The following is a 22,441-nucleotide window of genomic DNA, read 5'->3' as shown; positions in this document are numbered from 1 at the left end:
TCTCTATTGTTGCGCTGGTACGAGCACGGCTGCTGCACTGGGGCTAATATGTGAGAATGCAGCTAGCTGAGCATGTAGCACACTTTCTGCTCCCATGATCACCACGGTACTAAGACTGATGAACATAAGAAATGTGCCACGCTGACGCTGTGTGGTGACTCTTGGGTAATATATGTGGCGGTGACACTGTGAAGGAAATTGGATTTCAGGGTGGGGACAGCAAGGCCAGCGAATCAGCCCAGTAATGAGAATGACGAATAAAGAGTAGGGCTCTCCATCTCTCTCATGGTAAAGCTGTCAGTGCCGTGTGCCCAGACACAGAGCACTCAAACTCCTGCATCAATGAAGGGGGGAAAAACACACCTGGGCTCAACCCGCTAAGCCTCAACAATATGAGAACAATCTGCAAGCGTCATCTCTGTTGTCAAGATATACTTTGTTCACACGAGCTAAATGCTGATCTTGTTTCTCAATGTAGTGTTGAATATGCTCAAGTTTACACAACGTTATGAAGATGAGCAACAATTTTGAATATGTTCTTTTCAAAACAGCTAGCGTCACAATGTACAATATGAAAAATAAAGCAGTATTTGATATGCAGTGATTAACTATGCAATAATCCATAATATCATTATTTATTCTCTTTAAAACAACAACAGTGTTGTGAGCAACAACTTGTAGCAACAAGCCCAGCACGTCTTAGTTCCTAATAAACCAGTTTAAATGTTGCCGGTAAATATGTGAACAGGACCTGGCAGCATGGTACTTGATGTGCAATGAGAGCAAAGCTCTCAGAACATTTCATTCATATTATCAAAAGTAAACGGCAGTGTGGCAGATTATGATTCAATTTAGTCAGATGCTAAAACAGCTCCCATACAAAGTTTCGGGGTCAAGGTCAATATCACATTAAGAGAAAATATTTCAGAGATAAATATGAAAAACAACAGTGCAAAGTGTTAGTAAAAACTATTTTCCTAGCTTTTTTCTTCCTTTGCTTTCAGGAAAGACAAAACAATATATTTCTTCCAGCGTAGGTTGGTCTCTTAGTTTATGCCATAATTCCAACACACAACGTACATAGCCCATTGTTCATGAAAAAGTAACAATGAACAAAAGTTTGGCACAAACCTTTTAACCATTCAAATCTCTCTGAACTGTAGAACTAAGTACCACCGAAGCATTTGCACCTTTGTAAATTGCATTTTCTGGATGTTTTGACAACTTGCCTTTGCCTATTCTCACCAGTTAAAGTCTTTCTCCATTAAGAATGCCACAATCCTATCACAGCTGTGACCAATAAGTTCATAACACTCCTTACTAACATTCAACATTAGATGTGTTTATTGTATTTGGTGGCATGCTGGCGGAGACATTGAGCCTGAAGCATAAATAAGGCTTAAAGCTAATGTATACTTCAGTAAAAATGTGCCATGTGACAAAGTGTCAGCTGACAGAACTGTGTCACACAACACGTTCACGTTTACAGTTCAGTGATGGTATGAGTTCTTAGGTCAAGTGAAAGGCATAGTGTGTAGGATTTATAGGAACCTATTTGCAAAAGTGGAATATAAAATTCACAAATGTGTTCATAAGTGTATAATCACCTGAAACTGAGAAGTTCGCCATGTTACATCGCAGTGTTTCTACAGTAGCCCAGAATGGACAAACCAAATATTGTCTCTACAGAGAACAATTCACGTTTTCACATCACGTGCCGGAGAGTGTAAAAACCGGGGTGTCGCCAGCCGCCATTGCTCCTAGTGTACTTATTATGGGAAGGAGGACCTCTGATTGAGGTGAACTGGTGTGTGGTGATTGCTATTCTCTATGCTCATCTGTACATCCATTAGCACAGTGAATGGTTTGCTGTAGGGGTGGCCACTTAAAACACGGTCTTACAGTAGCCCTTTATTCTGCAGCCAATCAGTGGTGACTATTTAGCAGCCTAAATTTCCCTCACCTTTCTACTATCTTTATGTCCAAAACCTGACGAATAGAGCGACTCTCTGAAGTTGCCGTCCTTTGTGATCTGAGACAAATGCAATGGTAGCTGTCAGCGTAAAGGGAGGATATGAGTGCTGATGTGCTCTCTGAAGTCCCGCTCAGCCTTTCATGTCGAGGCAGAAGAACCAAAGGCCTGTCTCCTCTCTCTGTGTGTGTGTGTGTGTGTGTGTGTGTGTGTGTGTGTGTGTGTGTGTGTGTGTGTGTGTGTGTGTGTGTGTGTGTGTGTGTGTGCTGCAAAGCAGCGGCGAGCAAAGTGTAAGTGCGAGAGTTTTAGCGTGCCTTTCTAATCCACTACCTTCACACAGGTCAGTCTCATTTATTATGAATGTGAAGTTCTGCACAAAGCTCTTTGATATCGGGAAACAATTTAGAGCTGGCTGAGAGTCAATGTCTCGAGAGACCAATAAAACACACTTTTAATGTATTGCAAACTTCAGGTCTTCAGCATGAGTTTCCTTATAACAATTACAGTAGGCTTGATTGATCCCAGGTGACTATACCATAATAGACATCACCGTGTCATTGCCTAAAACCGTGCAAGCTGTTTTTAGTTTTAAAAAAAAGGGTCAGGTTACAGTATTAGCCACATTGATGTTAAATTATTGACTCAACCCAACACAACTCTTTATTTCAGAATGTAAACCTATAAGTAAATGAAGAGACTTCAAGGACACACCACCCTTCTTCCTCAGTGTCATGTGTAAGTGTGAGATCAGGCAAACAGTGAAATGTACTCATAAATCAATGAACCTCTTTCTCCACTTTCTCCATAAGGTTCACTGAGCTTACTAGCAAAGACAAAATCCAACAGAACCAGGCACCTAAAGACTCAACACTATAACAGTTGACGGTACACTCCATTTTTACCTGAGCGAAAACTGTCAACTGTCAAGATTATCCTCACGTTCCCGCCACAGAGGCACGCTCTTTGAAAATGAAGTCTTTGGCAGCCGCCCACTTTGTTCAATCAGCCGTAGACTGAGGTATTAGGGCACATTAGTCTCATTTCCAATTCACTGACTGGGCCAGATCGATTCCTTTCATTTTCATGCACAGATGGGATTAAATGGCCAGATTAAAGATGAACTCCTGGCACTGTCCACTGGACAGATTTATCATTCTAAAGATGAACCCAGATGCAGTGAGGCAAATATAACATGATTTCCCCCTTTAAGCCCTCATTCAAAGCATGCCAAGTCTGTTGAAAACTGGGAACCTTGAATTTATGGTTTACACAGAGTTTAAATTGAAATATTTCTGTATTATAGTTGTTTGGGCTCAAACTTTTTAAATGTCGCTGGCAAAAGGAGCGGCGTGATTCTGATGATAATGGTTTTGTCAGTTATTGTGTGTATTTCAAGGAACATAACAACTAGAGCTGCCAAGCTGCTGCACATAGCGGTTCTGGCAGATCATTTGGACTTCTCTTTTCTGCACAAGATTTCCTGAAGCTGTGTGAGGTCCAGTAAATGACCTGGGGAGGGAGGTCTCCTCGCTGGGACAACACACTGAGAACACTTTTTACCCTCACTCTGGGGTAAAGGGCTTAAAAAAACACATGCGTCATTTCTAATTTTCTCCAGACTTGAATCCTTTGTATGTGCTCATGTGTGTGTGTTAGCCAGTCCCTCAGGTGAGGACCCCATTTCCGGGTTTTCATTTCCCCACAGAGTTCTGCGGTCTGAGGAGATACTGCCTACCTCAACTGATGCATTTACAATGGCGCTTTGTGCCTCCTTTTCCCACAATTCTCCCTTTGCAACACTCAAAATTGGGAAAATCTAAGCAGCGGTCACAACATGAAGATCATGTTTTTAACAGATATGTGCCGTGGAAACACATGGAAACTGTTGTCTTACGTTTAAGCGTAGTATTTATTCAGTCTAAAGACTTACAACTGTGGGGGAATTGTGGTTTGAAAAATTTAAACATTGGCTCCCAAATGTGTATTTTGTAATGCCTTTGATTACTTTTCCCAATAAAGGGCTTAGATACACCAGGTTTGTATAATGGACAACACATGCTAGTAAAAAAGGATCACGCTGATATTTCACAGTGTATGCGAGGACACATTTAAGTATCATGAGAAAGCAGCAGCAGTACCTGTGTAGCCCAAAGAGTTGTCATCCTCGTGTTCGGTGGTGGGAGCTGGTGTTGCCCCTTCGCTGGCTCCATCCTGAGCGACTCCCGTCTCTGTCAACAATAACACCACAGGCACTGAGAACCCAGACGCATTCTGCCCACCTTCCCCGCCCACGGTCCAAACCTCAAGCCCTGCGCATCCTTGACACAAGCAGAGAGCGACCACACAAAGAAGTGCCGGGCTCCATCCTTGTAAACTCTGTCTCTGTCTGCAGAATCCAAACACCCACATTGCGGAAAACAACCCAACACTCACAATCCCAACAGTTGTGTATAATCCAAGTGTGTCTGAGGGAAACGCAATGATAATGACTGGTAAAAATCAATCAGTCGTTGGGTATAGATCCATCAGAATGATGTGTTGATGCAGTTTCCAGCTTTTCTTTCTTCTCTCTGTGCTCAGCAGGAGGTTGTTCTATGGTCCGGTGTTGGGCTTGAGTGTAAATGTGTGGGTGTAAAACAGAGTCATCTCTATCCTATCAATAGCCCTAAGTAGCTGCACCCCTGAGGGACATATGGGCAGGACAGAAGAGGGAGGACCGGGGCACACTCTGCATGATTGACAACGGCACTCTGAATGCACACGCACACACCGAGCACACAGTCCTGATGCAAATACAACGAAGCACCATTAATTACTAATCAGCTCCTTTTGATTCGGGCGCCTGTGTCCTGTCTGGAGTGACAGGTTTAGTGTGTGGGACAGGAGGTGTGAGGGCGGGACTGTGGGGGACGGCGAGAAAAAGAGAGGCCAATAGGGCCGGGGTGTATATGGCTTATGGGGGAGAAGGGAGGCCAACTGTGCCCTTATGATGGCTCTGTGTGACGTAAATCAGACTCAGCCATGGCCATTCTCTTTGTGGCCCCGCTGACAGCCGGTTAATTTGGGCCTGGCGCTTGGGATGTGGAGGTAAGAGGAGTCATAATCAAAGTGCATCCAACCCCTTTAGCTAAGTGAGTGGCAGTCTGTCGGAAGTATCTGTTTCCTCAATGAGATCTGGCGTTTCTTCTGATAAACAGCAGACGGGCAGACGGAATTGTTCATCGGAGAGTGCTTTAGATCAGCGGAGTGTGGAGAAGAGGGTGACCCGTCACTTCATCTGCCCCTCCCACCGCAGGAGAACTGACAGAAAGAAATCTACGCCGCCTTTTTTAAAACACAGTGATGACCCCAAATCCCACTTTACAACAGTTATGGACTCATCATTAATAGTAGACACAAAACAAGACATTTAAAATGCAGTGATCATGCCCGCCTCCCTGCTGCTCCTGTAGTGTTGCAAATGAATGTGACAGCAAAAGGGCCTCACGCTGGGCCGAACCTATTATCTGGCACTTCTCTGCCTGTCTGTTTATCCAAACAGCAGCGTCTGACTGACGACGCTACAGGAGAGCAGGGCCTCTGAGTCACACAAAAATAACCACGTAGGTTACTCGGAGTCATGCACATGAATGAAGTGCGATGATACACGTGAGGCATGAGATGGGAACATGACATGATACAAACACAGACATCAAGCAGAAGCCGGCACACTGTCTGACACTTACAGCATGACACCAGTCAGATATATGTAGTGTTTTCAATTCAAAACAGAGAAATAATTAAAAACAAACGCAACAACGCTGCCTCTGTGAATAAAGGAGCTGGGAACAAATATCAAAACACAACGCTGTTCAGAAACAAGGAGTCTTTTAGATGTGTTTTTTCAAAAAGTTCAAATACTACCAATAACAACCATGTACAAACTAAATCAATGTAATGCCTTCCAATGTTTGAACAATAGTTTGACTCACTGATTGGCTGGATATAATAGTCTTTTCAAAATTGTGCAGACATTAAGAGTATAAGTATAAATGGAGAAAGAAAGTTAATTCTTGACAAACTAAAAAAATAATTTTGTCAATATGAATATTACCATTACAGTTATTAACAAAGACTTAATGACTCAATCTATCTTGCCCCAAGCCTTATATACTGTATCTGCTCTTTATGTCCCTGTGTGGTCCACAGTCAGAGGTCCAATTAGAGACCACTTCAGAGTTCATTAACAGGTGGAGTGCCCCGCTGCCCCTGGGGCGTCAGAGTCAGGACCTCGATGTCGCCTCACTACCCCCTTTTAGCCTCAACACTGCATCCAACTCCCCTGTTGGCTAATTAATGTGGCACATGTGCAGATAACTGACTGCTCACCAAACGACACAAAGGCAAAGGCACCCCCTACCGTCATTCCTCCTGGGCCCCAGACAATAAGTACAGGCCCCGAGCCCTTCAAACATGAGAGCATGTCCTCTTTTCTGGCTCGCGTGCCGTTCTTCAATCCATGCCAGCTTCTGGCCCCGTTTCTATAGAATATCCATAAATGATGAGGTCGACTCCAACTAGATTTGACTTGAGTGGTTGTTTGCAACACTGTGGTTGCTATGTCCACCAATCAGCACAAGCCCCTGTGCAACCTGACATGACAACTAACCTGATGTCTAACTTATTGCCACTGTGGTCAAAGGTTGTTTAGTTTGACAAATGCTGCAAGCTCCTAATAGATGTAGGAGAAGCAACCGGAGAGGCTTGCTGTCTCATTGTCATCTTGTCATGTATTGGCAGCAGCGCTCTGGCCCTGGCAGCCCGTATATACAGTGATGGATGGGCTTAAAATGATGAGTAAGGAGTCTGACTCATTAACTGGACTGACTGATTAGTTGTTGTACTGTAGGACAAGTTCCTTCACACAGCCTGATCAGGCGGCATATTTCTGTAACATGACCTCAAGCAATTTCAATGATGTAATTATTTTGTTGGAAAATGTTCTCCCCTTACATCTGTTTACTTTTTGATGGCCAAGAGAACGCTAAATGTGGGCCAAAGTGACCTAGATTTCACTTTTTTCATAGCATTCTTTCTGTAAATGAGGTCACTGCTCCTTGATGCATAACCCATAACATCATCTTTAGAATATCTTCTTCTTTTTTAACCTGGATTCAAAAGCTCTGACTATTATTGAAGAAGGACAAAAGAAGATAAACAGCACAAAAAGAAGTCTTTTGAGCAGAAGCTAGTTTGTCCGCTTCATCTGTTTCCACGGCCCTGTCACACTCATTTCCATTTTGATTACACATTCTTTGTTTTCTGCATGACTAATGGAGTTTTAATCAGGCCTTGAGATAATACATACATACGCAGTTAGCACACAAAGAAACTGGAAAATGAATCGGGCAAAGTCAATGTGGAGTAGATTTATAACTCTTAAAATAACTCTAAAAACAAAGCAACAGCGCCTGAAAGTCAAGTCTAGAGATGAATAACACGCTGTGTCAACAAGGTGATCTATTTATTAACATCTACCTCTTTAAATGTGTACCTTTGTAAATTTGTAAATATGTAAATTGATTTAACTTTGATTTTAACTCCAACAATTGTCATTGCACCAGATATATATAACTAAAAATGTATTATTCTGATCGATCTGATCAGAAAAATCAAATAACTCAATGTAATGTCAACAAATTATCATTGCATTGTAAAACATATGCATATATGATAAGAACGACCAGTGGAGGAAAGTAATTACACATAACTGCATGATGACCAACCAAACTGTTGAGAGAGATGCCTTTAAAGAAGATGTTGTAATAATGCTGATAGGCCTTCTTACCGAGAGTTAGGTGAAAAGATTAATATCACTTACAAGAGAGATATCAATCTTCTCATTGAACTCTTGCCAAGAAAGTTAATTAGAATTTCCTCCAAAATGTAAAACTATTCTCAAAAAGCATTCATACTATTGGATTTGCAGTTTTAAAAACCAAGTCAAAAATCACTGCACTGTGGCTGTTGTGAGAGACAGAAGCAAATGCACACACATACACACGCACACACGCACGCGCACTCACACACACACACACACACACACACACACACACACACACACACACACACACACACACACACACAATGTTCTAGCAATGATAATGACAGTGACAAACTGCATAATTAGAACTACATTAGTTCCCATGGGGTAAACTGCAGTGAAAAGTACATTTTAAGTGAACGTTAACAGCAAATGATTTTGCAGATATTTTCCACAAAAAGCCTCTGATGTCCCTAACAGTCACAGCTTCGTTGCTCATTGCTGCAGCTTGCGGGAACATAAGTGAAATTACAAACAGAACCATTTTGATCACAGAGTTGGTGAATGACTGGCTGCACACCAGATTTCGTTGTTGACAGTTACTCCTACAGTTGTGTGTTTTGTCTCTATTTCCAAATACGGCTTCGTTGGTTATAAAACCAACAGCAAATACATGCACGTCAAACCTCAAGGTGACTCATCTCTGAACCCACGGTGGTTTGATTGCGGTTAAATAAAAGTGCAAATTCCAGAGCAGGAATGTGTGGCAATTGACTTACTGATAGATTTGCTTTGAGGGCATCAGCAAACAACCACAAAAAGAAAAACTGAGACACAGTTCCCAGACAAATAGCGATGATCAGATTAAAGGGTGCTAAATATTGCATGTTCACTTAACTGGACTGCTGTGCACCTATATGTCACAGCTGCTGTTGGGGAAGTTTTATCCCTTGTGAGAACGTTAAATTGGAAGAAGGGCTTTTGAGAAATACTAGTCTTCACAGATATCTTGTTGACACCTTTACATTCTGCAATGCGTACTATCTAGCCCAGTGATTTTCAACCACTGTGCGTTGTGGTTTGTATGTTTTACCCCCCTTCAAATTACAATCCAATAGCCTATCATCATACTTAACATAGGGCACTAGGACCTTGGGGAGGCTGCTGCGCTGGCTTTCTCACTCTGCCAAGTAACATCTCTCATCAACCACAGCAGGATTAAACCGAGGAGTTTAGGTTACAGTAAATGATGCACGGAGGGAATGTAAGTACAGGTAGTACTGAATGTGGCTATCTGTAGTTGTTAACGATTGTTACCTGCTTATATTTAGGTTTACTTGAGGCAAATGAAAGGGAATACCGATAATCAAGATGTACTTGAAATGTGTTTTTTTAAGTTTTGTTCATGTTTTTTCTCCATTCAATGGTATATTTGACACTGAACTAGTTCATCTTTATCTCAGTGATAGTGTCCAAATGAGCATAAAATATCAGTGGTTTGTAAAAAACTACACGGACAACAAAATAGATGTAAATGTTGATCAAAATAGTATTCCCTTCTGCTCAAAATAACTCAAAACAACTCAAAAAGCTGACAGTCAGGTCCATTCTCCATCCATTGGATTTGGAAGTGACGCGGCTATGAAAGCTAGTTTATCCGTCTTTCCCTTACAAGCAGGAAAAATATTTCTCTCTCTCTTTATTTGAGAAAAGTTCATATTTGTGTTCACTATGACCCTGACATTCTGTCTCTTCTGTTATCATATACTGAATGAATGCAAGCAAAACTACAGAGCAAAATCACACTCTTTCTGATTGAACCAATCTATGAACTGTCTGAAACAATGGATAACAGCGGCGCCAAATGGGCCCCAAAAAAAAGTGTGTTCCGTGAGAGATCATCAGGTGTGCCGTGGGAAAATGTCAAATTTTACTTAATCGGTCCCAATTGCAATTGTTGAGTGTCTGGGCCTGCAATATAGTAGCTGGCCTAGTAATGAAATACTCGGTGCAATACTTACCTACCGTATATGCTGTATTATGCTACAATTTGACATTTTGTAATCTTTTTGGTTGTTGGTATGCCGCAGGCATTTTTTATTGTAAAAAAACACTAGCCTACTTGATACTTTGCTTCTAAGCTTTGTTTAACATAACTGGTGTCTAAGTTCGAAGCCTGCGAGGGAGTCTAAATTTACTGTCATCTGGCCATTTGGGAATACAAAAAACATACCATCGGGTACGCCATCATTTTTTAGGGCCCGAGTTAAGATCCAAAGTTGCCAGATTTTGTCGATCTTGTAGTATTTGTAGTACTGGGAAACCAAACCAGGTTATCCCTTCGAGGGATATAACCGAGGGAATAACTGAGGGAAGCATCCTCCAAGCTGCCAAAAGCCCAGATGTCCATCTCTGTGACAGTGTAATCCTTTTGGTGCCCATAGAGAGACAGATTGAAGGAATGGGGACAGAGAGAGAGTGAGTAAGATACTTCTCTTAGTTAAGAAAAAAAAAATCTTTCAAGGATTTAAAATGCTGTAGCCAAGGTGAACCACTTCTGATTGTCTGTTAAGTATCAGTTTGATGTGGCGTCTGCAGCTCATGGTCATGACTCATTACCAACTTGTCGGCATCCGCACCGCCACAGTCGCCAGACTATGTGACCTTCTTTGACTTCTCACTGCAATACCTGCCTCTTGCAAGAACTATACCTCACAATCCCTTCGAATACCATGAGATGTCTTTGCATGACGGGGCAATCTGGCTAAGAGACTCTGAGTAATGACAGTTAATGCTTGTTTGCCTGTTTTTCTTGTCCTATATCTGGGAAAAAATTCACCAACCTTTTCCACCACCACAATTACAAAGAGGCCACGAGACAAAAGGAGGAAAAAAGTCATGCATATGAGAAACTGGAGGGAGAAACTGGAGGCTTCTGACTATGGGAAAGGAGTTTAAATGGCAGTGGAGCAAATAATTCAGACCTCATTTCAAGGCTGTGGCACATTAATGATGAAACTACAATGATGCTACCTTCCCCTGCTCTATGATTCGCTTAATCAGCCACATGTGCTCTAAACACAAACACACACACACACACACACACACACACACACACACACACACACACACACACACACACACACACACACACACACACACATTCGAAGGTTAAAGGAAAGAGCCCTGCAACTGAATTCACATATGTTTTTTGTATAATCTTTGAAAATTCCATCAATATGTTAATGTGAACAATTCTTTCCCAAACATAGAGACCAAGAACGAGGCCTCTAATCTGTCATCCCTCCCAGGAACATTTGCTGGAGCTGCTCCATTGACAAAGCCTGACTTTCCAGGCATCAGGACAATTTCACTTGAGCTTTTAGACTCAAATGTGATGCATTCCAAAGTAGTATTAACTGTTTTCAAACCGAAAATGTCACCATAACCACTCCACTCATGAATACAAAAAGTGATTTGGTTGGAGTAACATCATGCTACTTTTGTTGAACAAAGATGTAAAGACTTTTTAGGTGTTTATCATCCCCAGTTCATCTGTGCCGGCAGTGGCTGGTAAACGCCTCGAGGCTGTTTGTGCCATCAACGTAAATCAAGGGGAATGCTGAAAGTTTTTAATTAGAGATACAGAGAGGAGAAAATATCCACCAGCAATGAATAACCTTCAGTCTTTGATGTGATGACACCTGACTTTCACTTCACACGGGGCACACCTATTCATCTCTTTCTTCTCTCCAGCTGTGTTATGGTCACAGCAAATGAGCAAACACTAAATGCATCCTGGTTTGGCAATGTTTGCTGAATAGCTCCACTGACGAACATTTATAACTTCACACCGTGGCTTTTTCCTGACCTCTATGTTGTTAAAACACAATAGACAATCGAGGCGCTGTTTAATAAAGGCTATGCCCATATTTAGTTACGATCCAAAGAATTGGAGTAAAGAAAAACAGTGCCTGATGATGGCACGAGATGAAAAGTTGGGGATCATCAAAGTAATAGCAATTCATGCTGAGAAGAATATGAATGCCTTTACCACATTTCATGACAATACATGCAATAGCTGTAGAGCTATTTTACCCAACACCATGAATGTCAACCCCGTGGTGGTGTAAGGTAAAAAGTCAAGGGATAGCCAAAATCACTTGGGGAACACGAATGTACGCATGCACAGAAATGTATGCTAATTCATCCAATAGTTTATGTGATACAGTATTTCACGCGGAATCCTAAATGTTAATCTCATGGTGGCGCTAGATGAAGTTGTTAGAATTCATCATCTGGAGAATATGCATGTACATATGCACACAATTTCATGGCAATACCTTCAAGAGTTCATCAGATATTTCCGACTGGATCGGACTGACCAACCGACACTGCCATCTGAACAGCTAAAAAAAAGATAGAGCCAACAAATAATTACCTGTTTCTTGTCAGTGATTCTTAGGAATTCCAATTAAAGTCACTTTCTAATGGAAGAGGCTGAAACTAGGGCTACAATTATTTTAAAAAACGATACATAATTTGCCCATAGCACATCTCTGGTTGTTGTTTAGCAAGATGCAGACAAGGTACTTGGCACACGGCAGTTTGCTAATGACTTCAAGGTAATGATTCTGTTCACTTTTCTGTGATTGCCTATGTCACAGTTCAGTCGCCATCTGATCTGAAGTCGAGGAAATTGAACAAACAGCAGGCACTATCTTGCTTTCCCAGCCTCTCTCACAAACTCTCATTCTACCCACGATTGGTGCTCGTCAGGGAGGAACATGTGTATGCTAATTTGCTGGAGCACACACTAACTATTCACAGTCCAATGAGAGAGTGCAGATAAACCAACTTATGCTCTCAATATGTCTCGTTCTGATTAGAGGAGATGGAAATGAGGCCCTGAGAAGATGTGTGGTGAGGACATTGCAGGCAACCAGCCAGTTTCTCAGCACCCCTGAAGAGAAAGCCAATGATCTCAGTCGACAGCCAGATCAATACAAGCAGCTTAGGTCGCAGACGTTGTGCCAGGATCTCGCTGCTCTTTGCAACATGATGTGCAAAGAGCACAAAGTTGGTGAGACCACAAGGCGACCATAAAGACGGTCCAAATCCACAGGCTAACATGACAAACATCACCCTTCTTTTGTTGTTCTATTCTAAGTTACAGTAGTTTACAGCTGGGAACGAGGATGAAATGTCAGAAAGCCTGAGGCTCGGCTTTGATTGTGGTCTTTGTGACACTGGATGGGGCTACTGAGACACTTTGCAAGCAGTCACACAGTCATGTACAATTTGTGATATCATTTTTAGTCCAGAAGACAGTGTTTCAAACATCCACCAAGTCACTGGAAAGGAATGTAAAATAAGTTGTTGGGAAGCCAGCTGAGATTATACCCATTCAAGGTCTCGTCTGTTGTTAAAAGAATGCCTTTGGCACTGAAATGCGCTAAATGAAAGACAAATGATCTGTTCAAATATACAGAAAGGCAGTAGGTTGTCGGGTGAAAAAAGGCTTACGATGAAGGAAATGTAGTCCGTATCACCTAAGGCAAGTTCCGTGTTCAAATTCTTCAGGATGAAGGCTGGATCAAGATTTACAATGTGAGAACTCGCCGTGTGCTTTTTCTGACAGGTTAAGCTGTACATTTTCCTCATGGAATTCAGAGAAGCACTTGTAAAGCAGTCAAGTGGACTTTTTTGGGGGGGAAATGTCCAGAGGATTTGTAGATAAAAGATATCAATCCAACCAGCCCTCAAAGGTAAGAAGATGACCTTACCTTACCTTTAAAACAACATCCTTCCAACTGTCACCTCATTAAATCAAAGCTTGTTTCCACCTGATATCCTGCCAGCGGGCGTTCACGTGACGACATAATTATAGGCTATAAAACAATTCATAATATTTCATTACGCATTTGCTCCAACTCTATTCAGTACTTAACCATTTTAAACCTGTCACATAGATTTACACACACTTCATTCTGAAGAAAATATATATTTCAACGTATTTATAAAACGTCAACTATATATATCGTTTAATTATGACGATCATCAATGTAAAATGAGTTGGTTTGCATTTGTGAAGACGGCATTAAGTGTTGGCTGAGTTTTTGCATTCGGCATATGCTACAGAATGAGTTATATGCAAGCGTGTTTATGGAAGAGGACGGATACCAGCTGTGACATCCATGCCCATAATTCATATGGAAAGACATCAACAGTGGCCTCATGTGGTAACATATAAAGTTGTGTTTGTCAGCTTGGTTAACCCTCAAATCAGTAAGTCCTAAAATATAGAAGTAATTGCTCAAAATACACAAAATATTGTTTTATATTATATTATATTAAACATTTTCCAACAACTACTAGAGTCATATAAACCCTGTAACGGGCTTCTCAGGCGTAATGATTTCTGTTCGCTACAAAGCAGTGGTGTCACATGACACAAGGGAATGCCGAGACACCCGAGGGCCAGAGGCTGTGAGAAGCAGATCATAAATCCCGAAAAGGCAAGAAATGCAACAAAAGACACAGTGCAACTCTCCACACCTCCTGTCGAGGCCTCATGCAGCCCTCCCTCCTGTCACCCCTTCACCAAGCAAAATCAGCCAAATTTATTAGTGGCAGGTGAGTCTCTGGATTGACTCTAGGTTATGGACTGATGTGCTACACGGCAGTGTATAACTTTGCCATCTGTTTGTGTTAAGCTTGGACACGTAATGAAAAAAAGTGCACTTTTATTCAAAAGAAACAAGACACTGTCCTTGAAAGCTGAGAATGCAATTGGTGGCACACAATGAAATGTATTATGCAACTTTTCCTGCTTTATCGCAGTAAATCCACAGCATTGTAAAGGCACCAACAACATTTTTGCTAAAATCATGCGTTCAAGAGGGCTATGGAGGGGGAAACCGAATGCCATGGTGTCAGACATCTGGTGATAATATGTCCAATAGTGCCTTCATGTGGTGTGGGACTACGTTTGTGCTGTTTCACTTTTACCCTGCAACAGTGCTCCTTTCTCAATGCTGAAAAGGCTTGTTTCCAGCATTAGAGAAGAGAGCACAACATTAAGTATATGGGGTGAGATGGGTCAACAAATTCAGAGGAACAGACATAAGCAGTGGCCAAATCGTTAAATGTTTGTCACTTTAGATAATCAGCAGCCGTTTTTTAACCAGTCTTTAGGAAGATAGAAAAGAGACAGTAACCCTGACCTTGTCTCCTCCAGATGTCCAATTAGAAAATGAATAAGAAGGGTTCCTTTTAGGTTTCGTGGGGTGAGGCTCCACTGTCAATCTTCATTAGTGCTAATTAGTGCCGCTGCCATGGCTGGCCTCGACTGATTCATACATTGTGGGTGATTCGTGACTGTTACTCCTATTCACACTGCACTCATAAAAGTCAGCAATACATGTATCGTCCTATCTTGATATTATAGAGTTGAGCGTTGTTACAGCAAAATTATACTTAAAAAATGCTTAAATCAAGATTTTCATGGGGACTTGTTTAAGATACGATACCTTGAAGTGTAATTTTCTGAGCCTGCCACATATGGTGAGAATGATGCTCAATTTAGCATTGGCAGTGAAATCTATACCCAACCATGCATTCTGCATCCCTTTCAGTGATGCCAATTGACGTCAACTTCAAACCCAAAGGAAAAATCTCTTTTCTCTGTTTCTGAAACAGATGGCAAGACTATCACATAGATGCCAACCGCAACAGTAAACCAGAGTTTTGTGAGAAAGACCGTGATGATGCTGGTGGACAAAACTGGGGATTGTTTTGAGGAAATGATGTGTGAAAATGCTGTGTCAGCTGGGGAGGGATTCTGATGCGAAGACCTTCTCAGTTCCCACCATAGAAGACCAACCACAGACACATCTGGATTGTGCTCACACCGACGTGGATCTGCCACTATGGAAGCCATGCGGACAGGCAGAATTGGAATAGCTATTAAGCTAATTTCCAAAACCACGCTCTTGGAGAAAATACGTTCTTGTTTAGTCAGTGTTGTTTGAAAGGGTTCTACTGGTCCAAGGACTGAGCAGAAAGGAGCCACACAATACATGTTTTTCTTCACAGATAGATGAGGTCTTCCATTCAAATTGTATAGTATTGCCATCTTTGATCCAAGTGCAACAGCCACACAGCAGGAATTTCACAGCTCCTTTTTGTTGCTCAAAAACAATCACAATCACTCTCAGCCATGAGGCCTCTGGTCAATGGAGTGACCACAATGCATCTGAGACAGGCATAACAACACAGTGCCTTAAGAGTTGGGATGCTCTGAAGGTGTGAGGCCTTTCCTGTAATTACCACTTCATCAGAGAAGTAAAGGGAAAACAGAGGTCCCAGCAGATTCTTGTATGGGATGGCAAACAGCTTGCCCCATCTTTGCTGTGGTTGGCTGGTTGACGTTGCTGCTGTCAGCCAGACAGACTGGCTGCCCTATATGCATGCATTTATGTCTGAGTGCCATACAGTATGTGTTGCAGGAGACCAAAAGAGAGGCTGTCTCATCAGCAAAAATGGTAATGAAAAAGCCGTCAAACTGTACTTTAAATTGAACTCATTCTGTCAAACTTGAATATTTGAATATGTAGTCTCAAGTATTTCTTTTGAACAATGGCAGGTAGACTATAACACATACAATCTGGAGATTACTTTTTGCACAACCATAAGGGCAATATAGGGAGTGTGTTCTCATTTTTTTTTTAATCCACATTTGTACTTTTCCCCTTTACCCCCTAACTTTGCTATGACCAATTATATTGTGCTGTATTTCTTGCCACTGCTTAATAACCCTTTGTGCTGGTGAGGGCGAAAACAACTACGCTTCTACTCTGATACTCAGGGTCTTGGTCTTCTCATCGCTTTAATAAGAGGCTTATACAGGTAGGAAAACAAGTCCAAAGGTTCACATCATTCTGTCCAGATGAACCTCCTCGAGTGCATGAACCTTGACCAACCAGTATGATTTATTAGAGCAGCAATGAACATGATCCTTATCCAGCTTCCTATTCGTAAACGCAACTGTTTCACATGAAGATCATGTGACTGTGGCATACAATTCATTTAAGAAAGTTAATTGTTTTTAGTTCAATGTGTTTTTTTTTGTTTAAGTTATTTATTGTGAATATAAGCTGAGATAAAATGGTGCAACCTATGAAACTGTGCTGACCAAACATCAGATACCCAAAATACAAAGCATAATATTTAAAAAGTAATCCTTGATACCTCATTTTCATCTTAATACATCACATTACACACACCTTACTATACAAATCCACTGTTAAAAAATCCAAACATCAGTTATTAAAAAAATGGCATTATGATGATGCATTTTCCCCATGCATTGAACTTCACACACAACCCATTTGTGATTCAGCAGCCAGAATAAATAATATATAAAGAAAATAGCAACCACTTAATATCATCTCCACTATTCATATTTTTAATTGTTTATGAATGTGTTCTCATGCTGTTATGCAAATGGATCGCAAATGTGAGACACTTTCTCAGCATAAAACAGATAAAATGCCCAGAATGGTTCAAGGTCTATGTGAACGGTTTCAAAGTAGCGGGTGTCAGGACTAAAACAGAATACAAATGACCAGTAAAAAGCATGTGGTTTTTTTTATTTCATATGTCATTTTATATGTCTCAGATCCAGATGTGGAAACCAGGGCAATTTGTATGTGAAACATTTGCTTGTAAAAACTGCTAAAGTGAAAGTGGCGTGAAAAAGGAGAAATAAAACATCAAGCAGCGGGGGGAGTGGTACCATTTAATTTTTAACCCTGTCCCAGCACTAGATGACCCTTGACCCTCCCAGATCCCTGTGCTTTCACTCCGGCCCACGCCTGTCAGAGACCCATATTTATGGACCATGTCTGATCACAGTGTCCACCTGTTTTTTCACTTTCTGCTAAAACGTTTCAATTTTTCTCATAATTCATAGACGTTTTATTCTTTTATGTGAATGCAAAAAGTACTCAAGTTGGGATTCTCAGCTTATTGATACATAATATAAACAATGTTCCTTAGATATAGAGAACCGGGAAAGGTATGATGAAGAACAGAGCTCAGAGGACGGACAGTAAAGAATGGAAAAATACCCATCTGGTCCCTGGTGCTCATTAACACCTCTCATTGTGGTTTAGTAGGTGAGCATGAATTATTTTTATTTTTGAGTCGTATTACATTGTCGGATGTTAGTTATGGAAGAGTAAGTGATCGACATATTGCAGTAGAAAGAACGATTTGGACCCGATGCTCGAAGGATTCATCCTAGATATCATACATTCCTTCTATAGGCGTGTGGAATAATTGTGCATGCCTGGGACGGTCTACTGCTTTGGGCTGTGTTTCTGATGACAGTGTGTCTGTGGTTACGACTGTCTGGACTGCATCGTGCCTCTGACCCAAACCACAGGATTCAGTCCACAGCTCATTCCCTCCAACTCGACCAAGCTGCATGTCACTGTTGCCATCTATTGGATACATGAGTTCATATCCCTGCATGTGCAACTCCCATGAAAAATAATTAATGCTAGCTACAGCAAAAACTGATATTTACAATGGTTGTGTTGCAAACACAAGGCAGACACAAGGAGGACTACAGACTTATCCATGCAGAAACGCACTGTACTATAAGCAGGAAAACACAATTGCACTACACATTTCACTGCACATTTATAGATAGACAGTGTTTTGGGCCCTAACATTGTTGTCATACAAATTACAAAACATATGTCTACTTCTTTATTTACTTTTCTTGCAGTAATACTGAAAAAATATGCAGACATCCATCCATGCAAAAGCTTTGAATACACGGCAGATCTGAAAAAGATAATAGTCTTGTACTTCTGAGAAGCAGCAAGTCATATTTCTGTGGCTTCTATTAGCACCCAGTGCAGAGTAAATCAGCCGTAAATCCCATAATCTTCCTCATCCATCATAAGGATGAGCCTATGTCAGAGAGGAGAATCAAAACCTCAACAAACAGCTCGAGGCTGCCGGTCCACTTTGTAGACTTGCAAGTACAAGCTGGTCCAAACTTCATCTTTATGCATGAATACTGTAAATATACCGTATTAATTATGCACATTGATGTCATTTTGAAAGAGGGTCAGTACTGCTAGCAGCAACACAACTAACCCACTCCTGAGTTGTCTTTTAACTTGTCAAGCAAAGTGTTGTATGAACTCAGGAGGAGAAGATGTGAAAAGCAGGGAGTAAAGTTTCAGGCGTTAAGGAAAGGACTGCAAGTAGGGACATATCTAAGATCTGAGGACTCGAGGAGACAACTTGTCACTAAAAATAGAAAATGTGATATTTTATTTATGCACGCTCACACTGAAATGCGTGCACAAATCCCCATCACTTGTATGTATTAGTCCTCCTGTGGGTTCATGTACTGGTCAGTGTGTGTGCGTGTGTGTGTGTGTGTGTGAGAGAGAGAGATGTTGGGACAGAGTGATACAGATTGTGTGCCTACGTGCACTATAAATGTGCACATCTTGCTCTGTCAGAGTGAGGAGCTCTGCCTTGCACAGCCTTAGTAGAGATTCAGTCTCAGGTAGCACATAATAGCTGTGACATAATCACTTATATAAGCAGGCTTCCCGCATGCATATACATCACTGTGTTATTTGTGGGCGGCCAAATGGAACTTTTGTATGCAGACTTCAACATGGCACATTCAGCAAAAAGGAGACGAGTGACATGAACACATTTTTAAAGGTAACATTTCCACGTTTTAGTGGTTATTACCGATGAAGCATTTTTTCTAAGTGCTGGTGAAGGTGACGAGATTAGAAAATACAAAATATGATCCTCTGCCTCAAGAGAAAATGTTCTATTATAACATGGATTGTGATGCAATACAAAAATGGATAACATTAAAAATAGGACACATTTAAATGTTCAAATACTCCCTTCTCCATCCAGTGCTGTGTGTTAACCAGAGCAGCATCTTCCAAAATAAATTTGTATGTACGGTTTAACACGCTGCAAATTAATAAAAATGAATGCATACAGACCAATTGAAGACACATTTGACAGCATTTAGAAAACACCTGTAAGATTGCATGAATAATAAATAAACAAAAGGCTAACGCTAGGTTCACAGCAAATATCTGCAACAATATCACATTGTTTGAATAAGCCCCAAAAAAACCTACATTTTTTTTAGATAATTTTCCAACACCATTGAAAGCTGTTTCACTAACTTCCTAATCCGGAGACGGCTAAAATAAAGGCTGCTTGTCTCAGCCGTGTGTTTCACTGTTATGTGTCCCCTATCGGTTTCCGTTGTGGTGCGAGTTTCTATAATTGCAAAGCTGTTGTTGCAGTGAGTTGAGCTCTCAAGGCTTGTATTTATACAAGGTTTAAGTTCATAGAGATGACTCACTGCTGCATTTATAGACAACATTGATGAGAGCGGGGAGAGAAGAACAAATGTGTGGCTTATAGATACAACATACTTAATGTACACGTAGCCATTTGATCCATTGTTAATATAGAAATTTGAATATAGCAGCTTTAAATAAAGTTGAAAACACCTACTAGCTAAAGTTGAACAATCATTGACCAGGCCATTGTTAGAAAACAGTGCTATGTTTGATATACGTTCCAGGATTCAGAGCCCTAAGCCACAGCAACACTGCTGTATTTCCAGTGAATGTTTACTGAGTGAAACATATTAATGTAACTGTCATGAGTGTGAGCGTCTCCGTTCCTGGTCCACAGCGAGATGTTGGTTCAGATAAAGGACGGCACAGACATAGAGCTTTATCAATAAAGCTGATGACATGAAAATGTACACCAGCTTTTTGTGTTAATTGCTGTTTCTCTGGTGCAAGAGAGTAGAAGTTGGTGTAAGAGTATAGAACGACTCTGAAATATGTACATCGTAAACAGTGTTTCCCATATTTTATCAACAGCTAAAAATCAAACTTTTACATTTGTTATATATTTTATGGGGAGCACAACAAGAGTGCTTGCCGAAGTGGTGCAGATTTTTGCTAAATAATGCAGCTCATATTATTTCCAACTTGTAGTCTACCAGCACAATTTACTACGGGCGGGCTGGACAAACACTCAAAACACTTCCTACTCATTTCAAATATGAAAAACTGTCTTATCAATTAAAAATAATGTAGAATACATGATTTAGTTTTGCAGCAATTTTTTATCAAATTCAGGGAAACTCATCTATTAGACTTGCTGAGTTAAACATTCTTAACAGTGAGATAATAAAAACTGGGATTTCAGACAATTTCACAGGTTTAGAAATCGTATCTTCAAGTAGCTAAATATAACACCAAACATGTGACTTCCACTGTCATTGCAATCAAAACCTGTCAAAGATATTGCGTTTCATATCACCCTGAGAACAGTTTATGTTTCCTTGGGAAAGGCAAGTGACCTGCTCCAGCTTGACTTAGTGCCTCTTTCATCCCATTCCAGTCATTTAATCTTGGAACGGTATCAAGATAGCGATCTCCCTTTAACCTCCACCGAGGGGACGGACACAAAGGGACAAACTCCCCACTTCATCACTCAGCGTCAAGCAGTGGTGGCATGCCAAACAATCCCATTAGCCAAAAGCCAAAAGCCTGGGGACAGCAGCTATGCCCTGAATCAACCGCAGCTCACTGCTCAATTTGAACATCCTCTCTCCTCCCAACATCCATGCATTCATGTGTCAGCATATTTAATGAACTCACTCAGAGCTACACTCAGCTTTTACTTGGAGGAAATAGGCAGTCCCATCACTCTGAGTAGCTTTTTACAACTCAACACTGATCAATTAATGACTACGAATGAGACCCTGAGAGATATTCATACAGGAATATTAGAGTGATGTTGAGAGAAACAGGAGAGCAGGGAGAGGGATAATAAACGCAGAATTGCAACTCACAGCAAATCCAACAGCAGAGAGGCACTTCCACAGTCGCACACATATTGATACCTCTTAAAGCTGGCAACACATGCCAAGGTCGTTGCCCACATATAGACGATTTATTTCACTCTCATATCCAGGTGCCTGTCGCAGAGAAATCAGCGGACTCTCAAACAGCAACCAGAGCAATCAAAGTGGCACATGACATTTAGTGCTCTCTGGATCTGACTTCAGGAGTCCAGGGAATGAAAAAGTACAAGGTACAAAAGAAGTCTGACACTATTGGTCTTTTAACATGGGGAAAGGAAGATGGAAAAGAAGCGATGAAGGAGGAAAGTGAATAAAGTGTAGCAGAGGGAGGAGGAGTTACTCACGGCTCCTGTCACCTTTCCACCTCCAGCTTCCCTTGTACTTCCCGGAGCCGTCCCCAGGTACACAGACTCCACTCAGCACCTCCGCCAGCACCACCAGCAGCAGCAGGGGTGTCTGCCCGCCGGCCATGCCTGCCTCTGAAGCTTGCATTGGGGCTACGGCAGAGAGTCGAGGGCCATGGGGAATGCTATCCCACAGTCATATCTCGAACAGCTGTATGGAGAGATCCAAAACAACAACAGCACGTCCTCCTCCTCCTCCTCCTCCGCTTCCCCTGGAGCGTTAGCCCTGGGCCGCGACACCGGCGCCCCAGAGGGGTCAAACTCCCCACGCAGATACGCCTCTTCCTCCCCTTCCTGGGGGATTGGAA

General features: G+C 41.5%; 1 protein-coding gene across 1 annotated transcript in view; it reads right to left on the bottom strand.

The window, feature by feature from the left end:
* robo1 (roundabout, axon guidance receptor, homolog 1) overlaps positions 1-22,200 on the bottom strand; it is a gene marked incomplete at its 5' end in the record, with an annotated part of 156,103 nt that extends 133,903 nt beyond the window's left edge. Inside the window, 2 exons of the mRNA XM_079225397.1 lie at positions 4,111-4,200; positions 22,074-22,200. Of these exons, the coding sequence (XP_079081523.1) occupies positions 4,111-4,200; positions 22,074-22,200 (217 nt within the window). The remainder of the gene's footprint in view (positions 1-4,110; positions 4,201-22,073) is intronic.
* Between the last annotated feature and the right edge of the window lie 241 nt (positions 22,201-22,441).

The sequence above is a fragment of the Taurulus bubalis genome, assembly GCF_910589615.1.
Source record: "Taurulus bubalis genome assembly, chromosome: 10".
Lineage (NCBI taxonomy): Eukaryota > Metazoa > Chordata > Actinopteri > Perciformes > Cottidae > Taurulus > Taurulus bubalis.
This window is presented reverse-complemented; position numbering and strand designations above follow the sequence as displayed.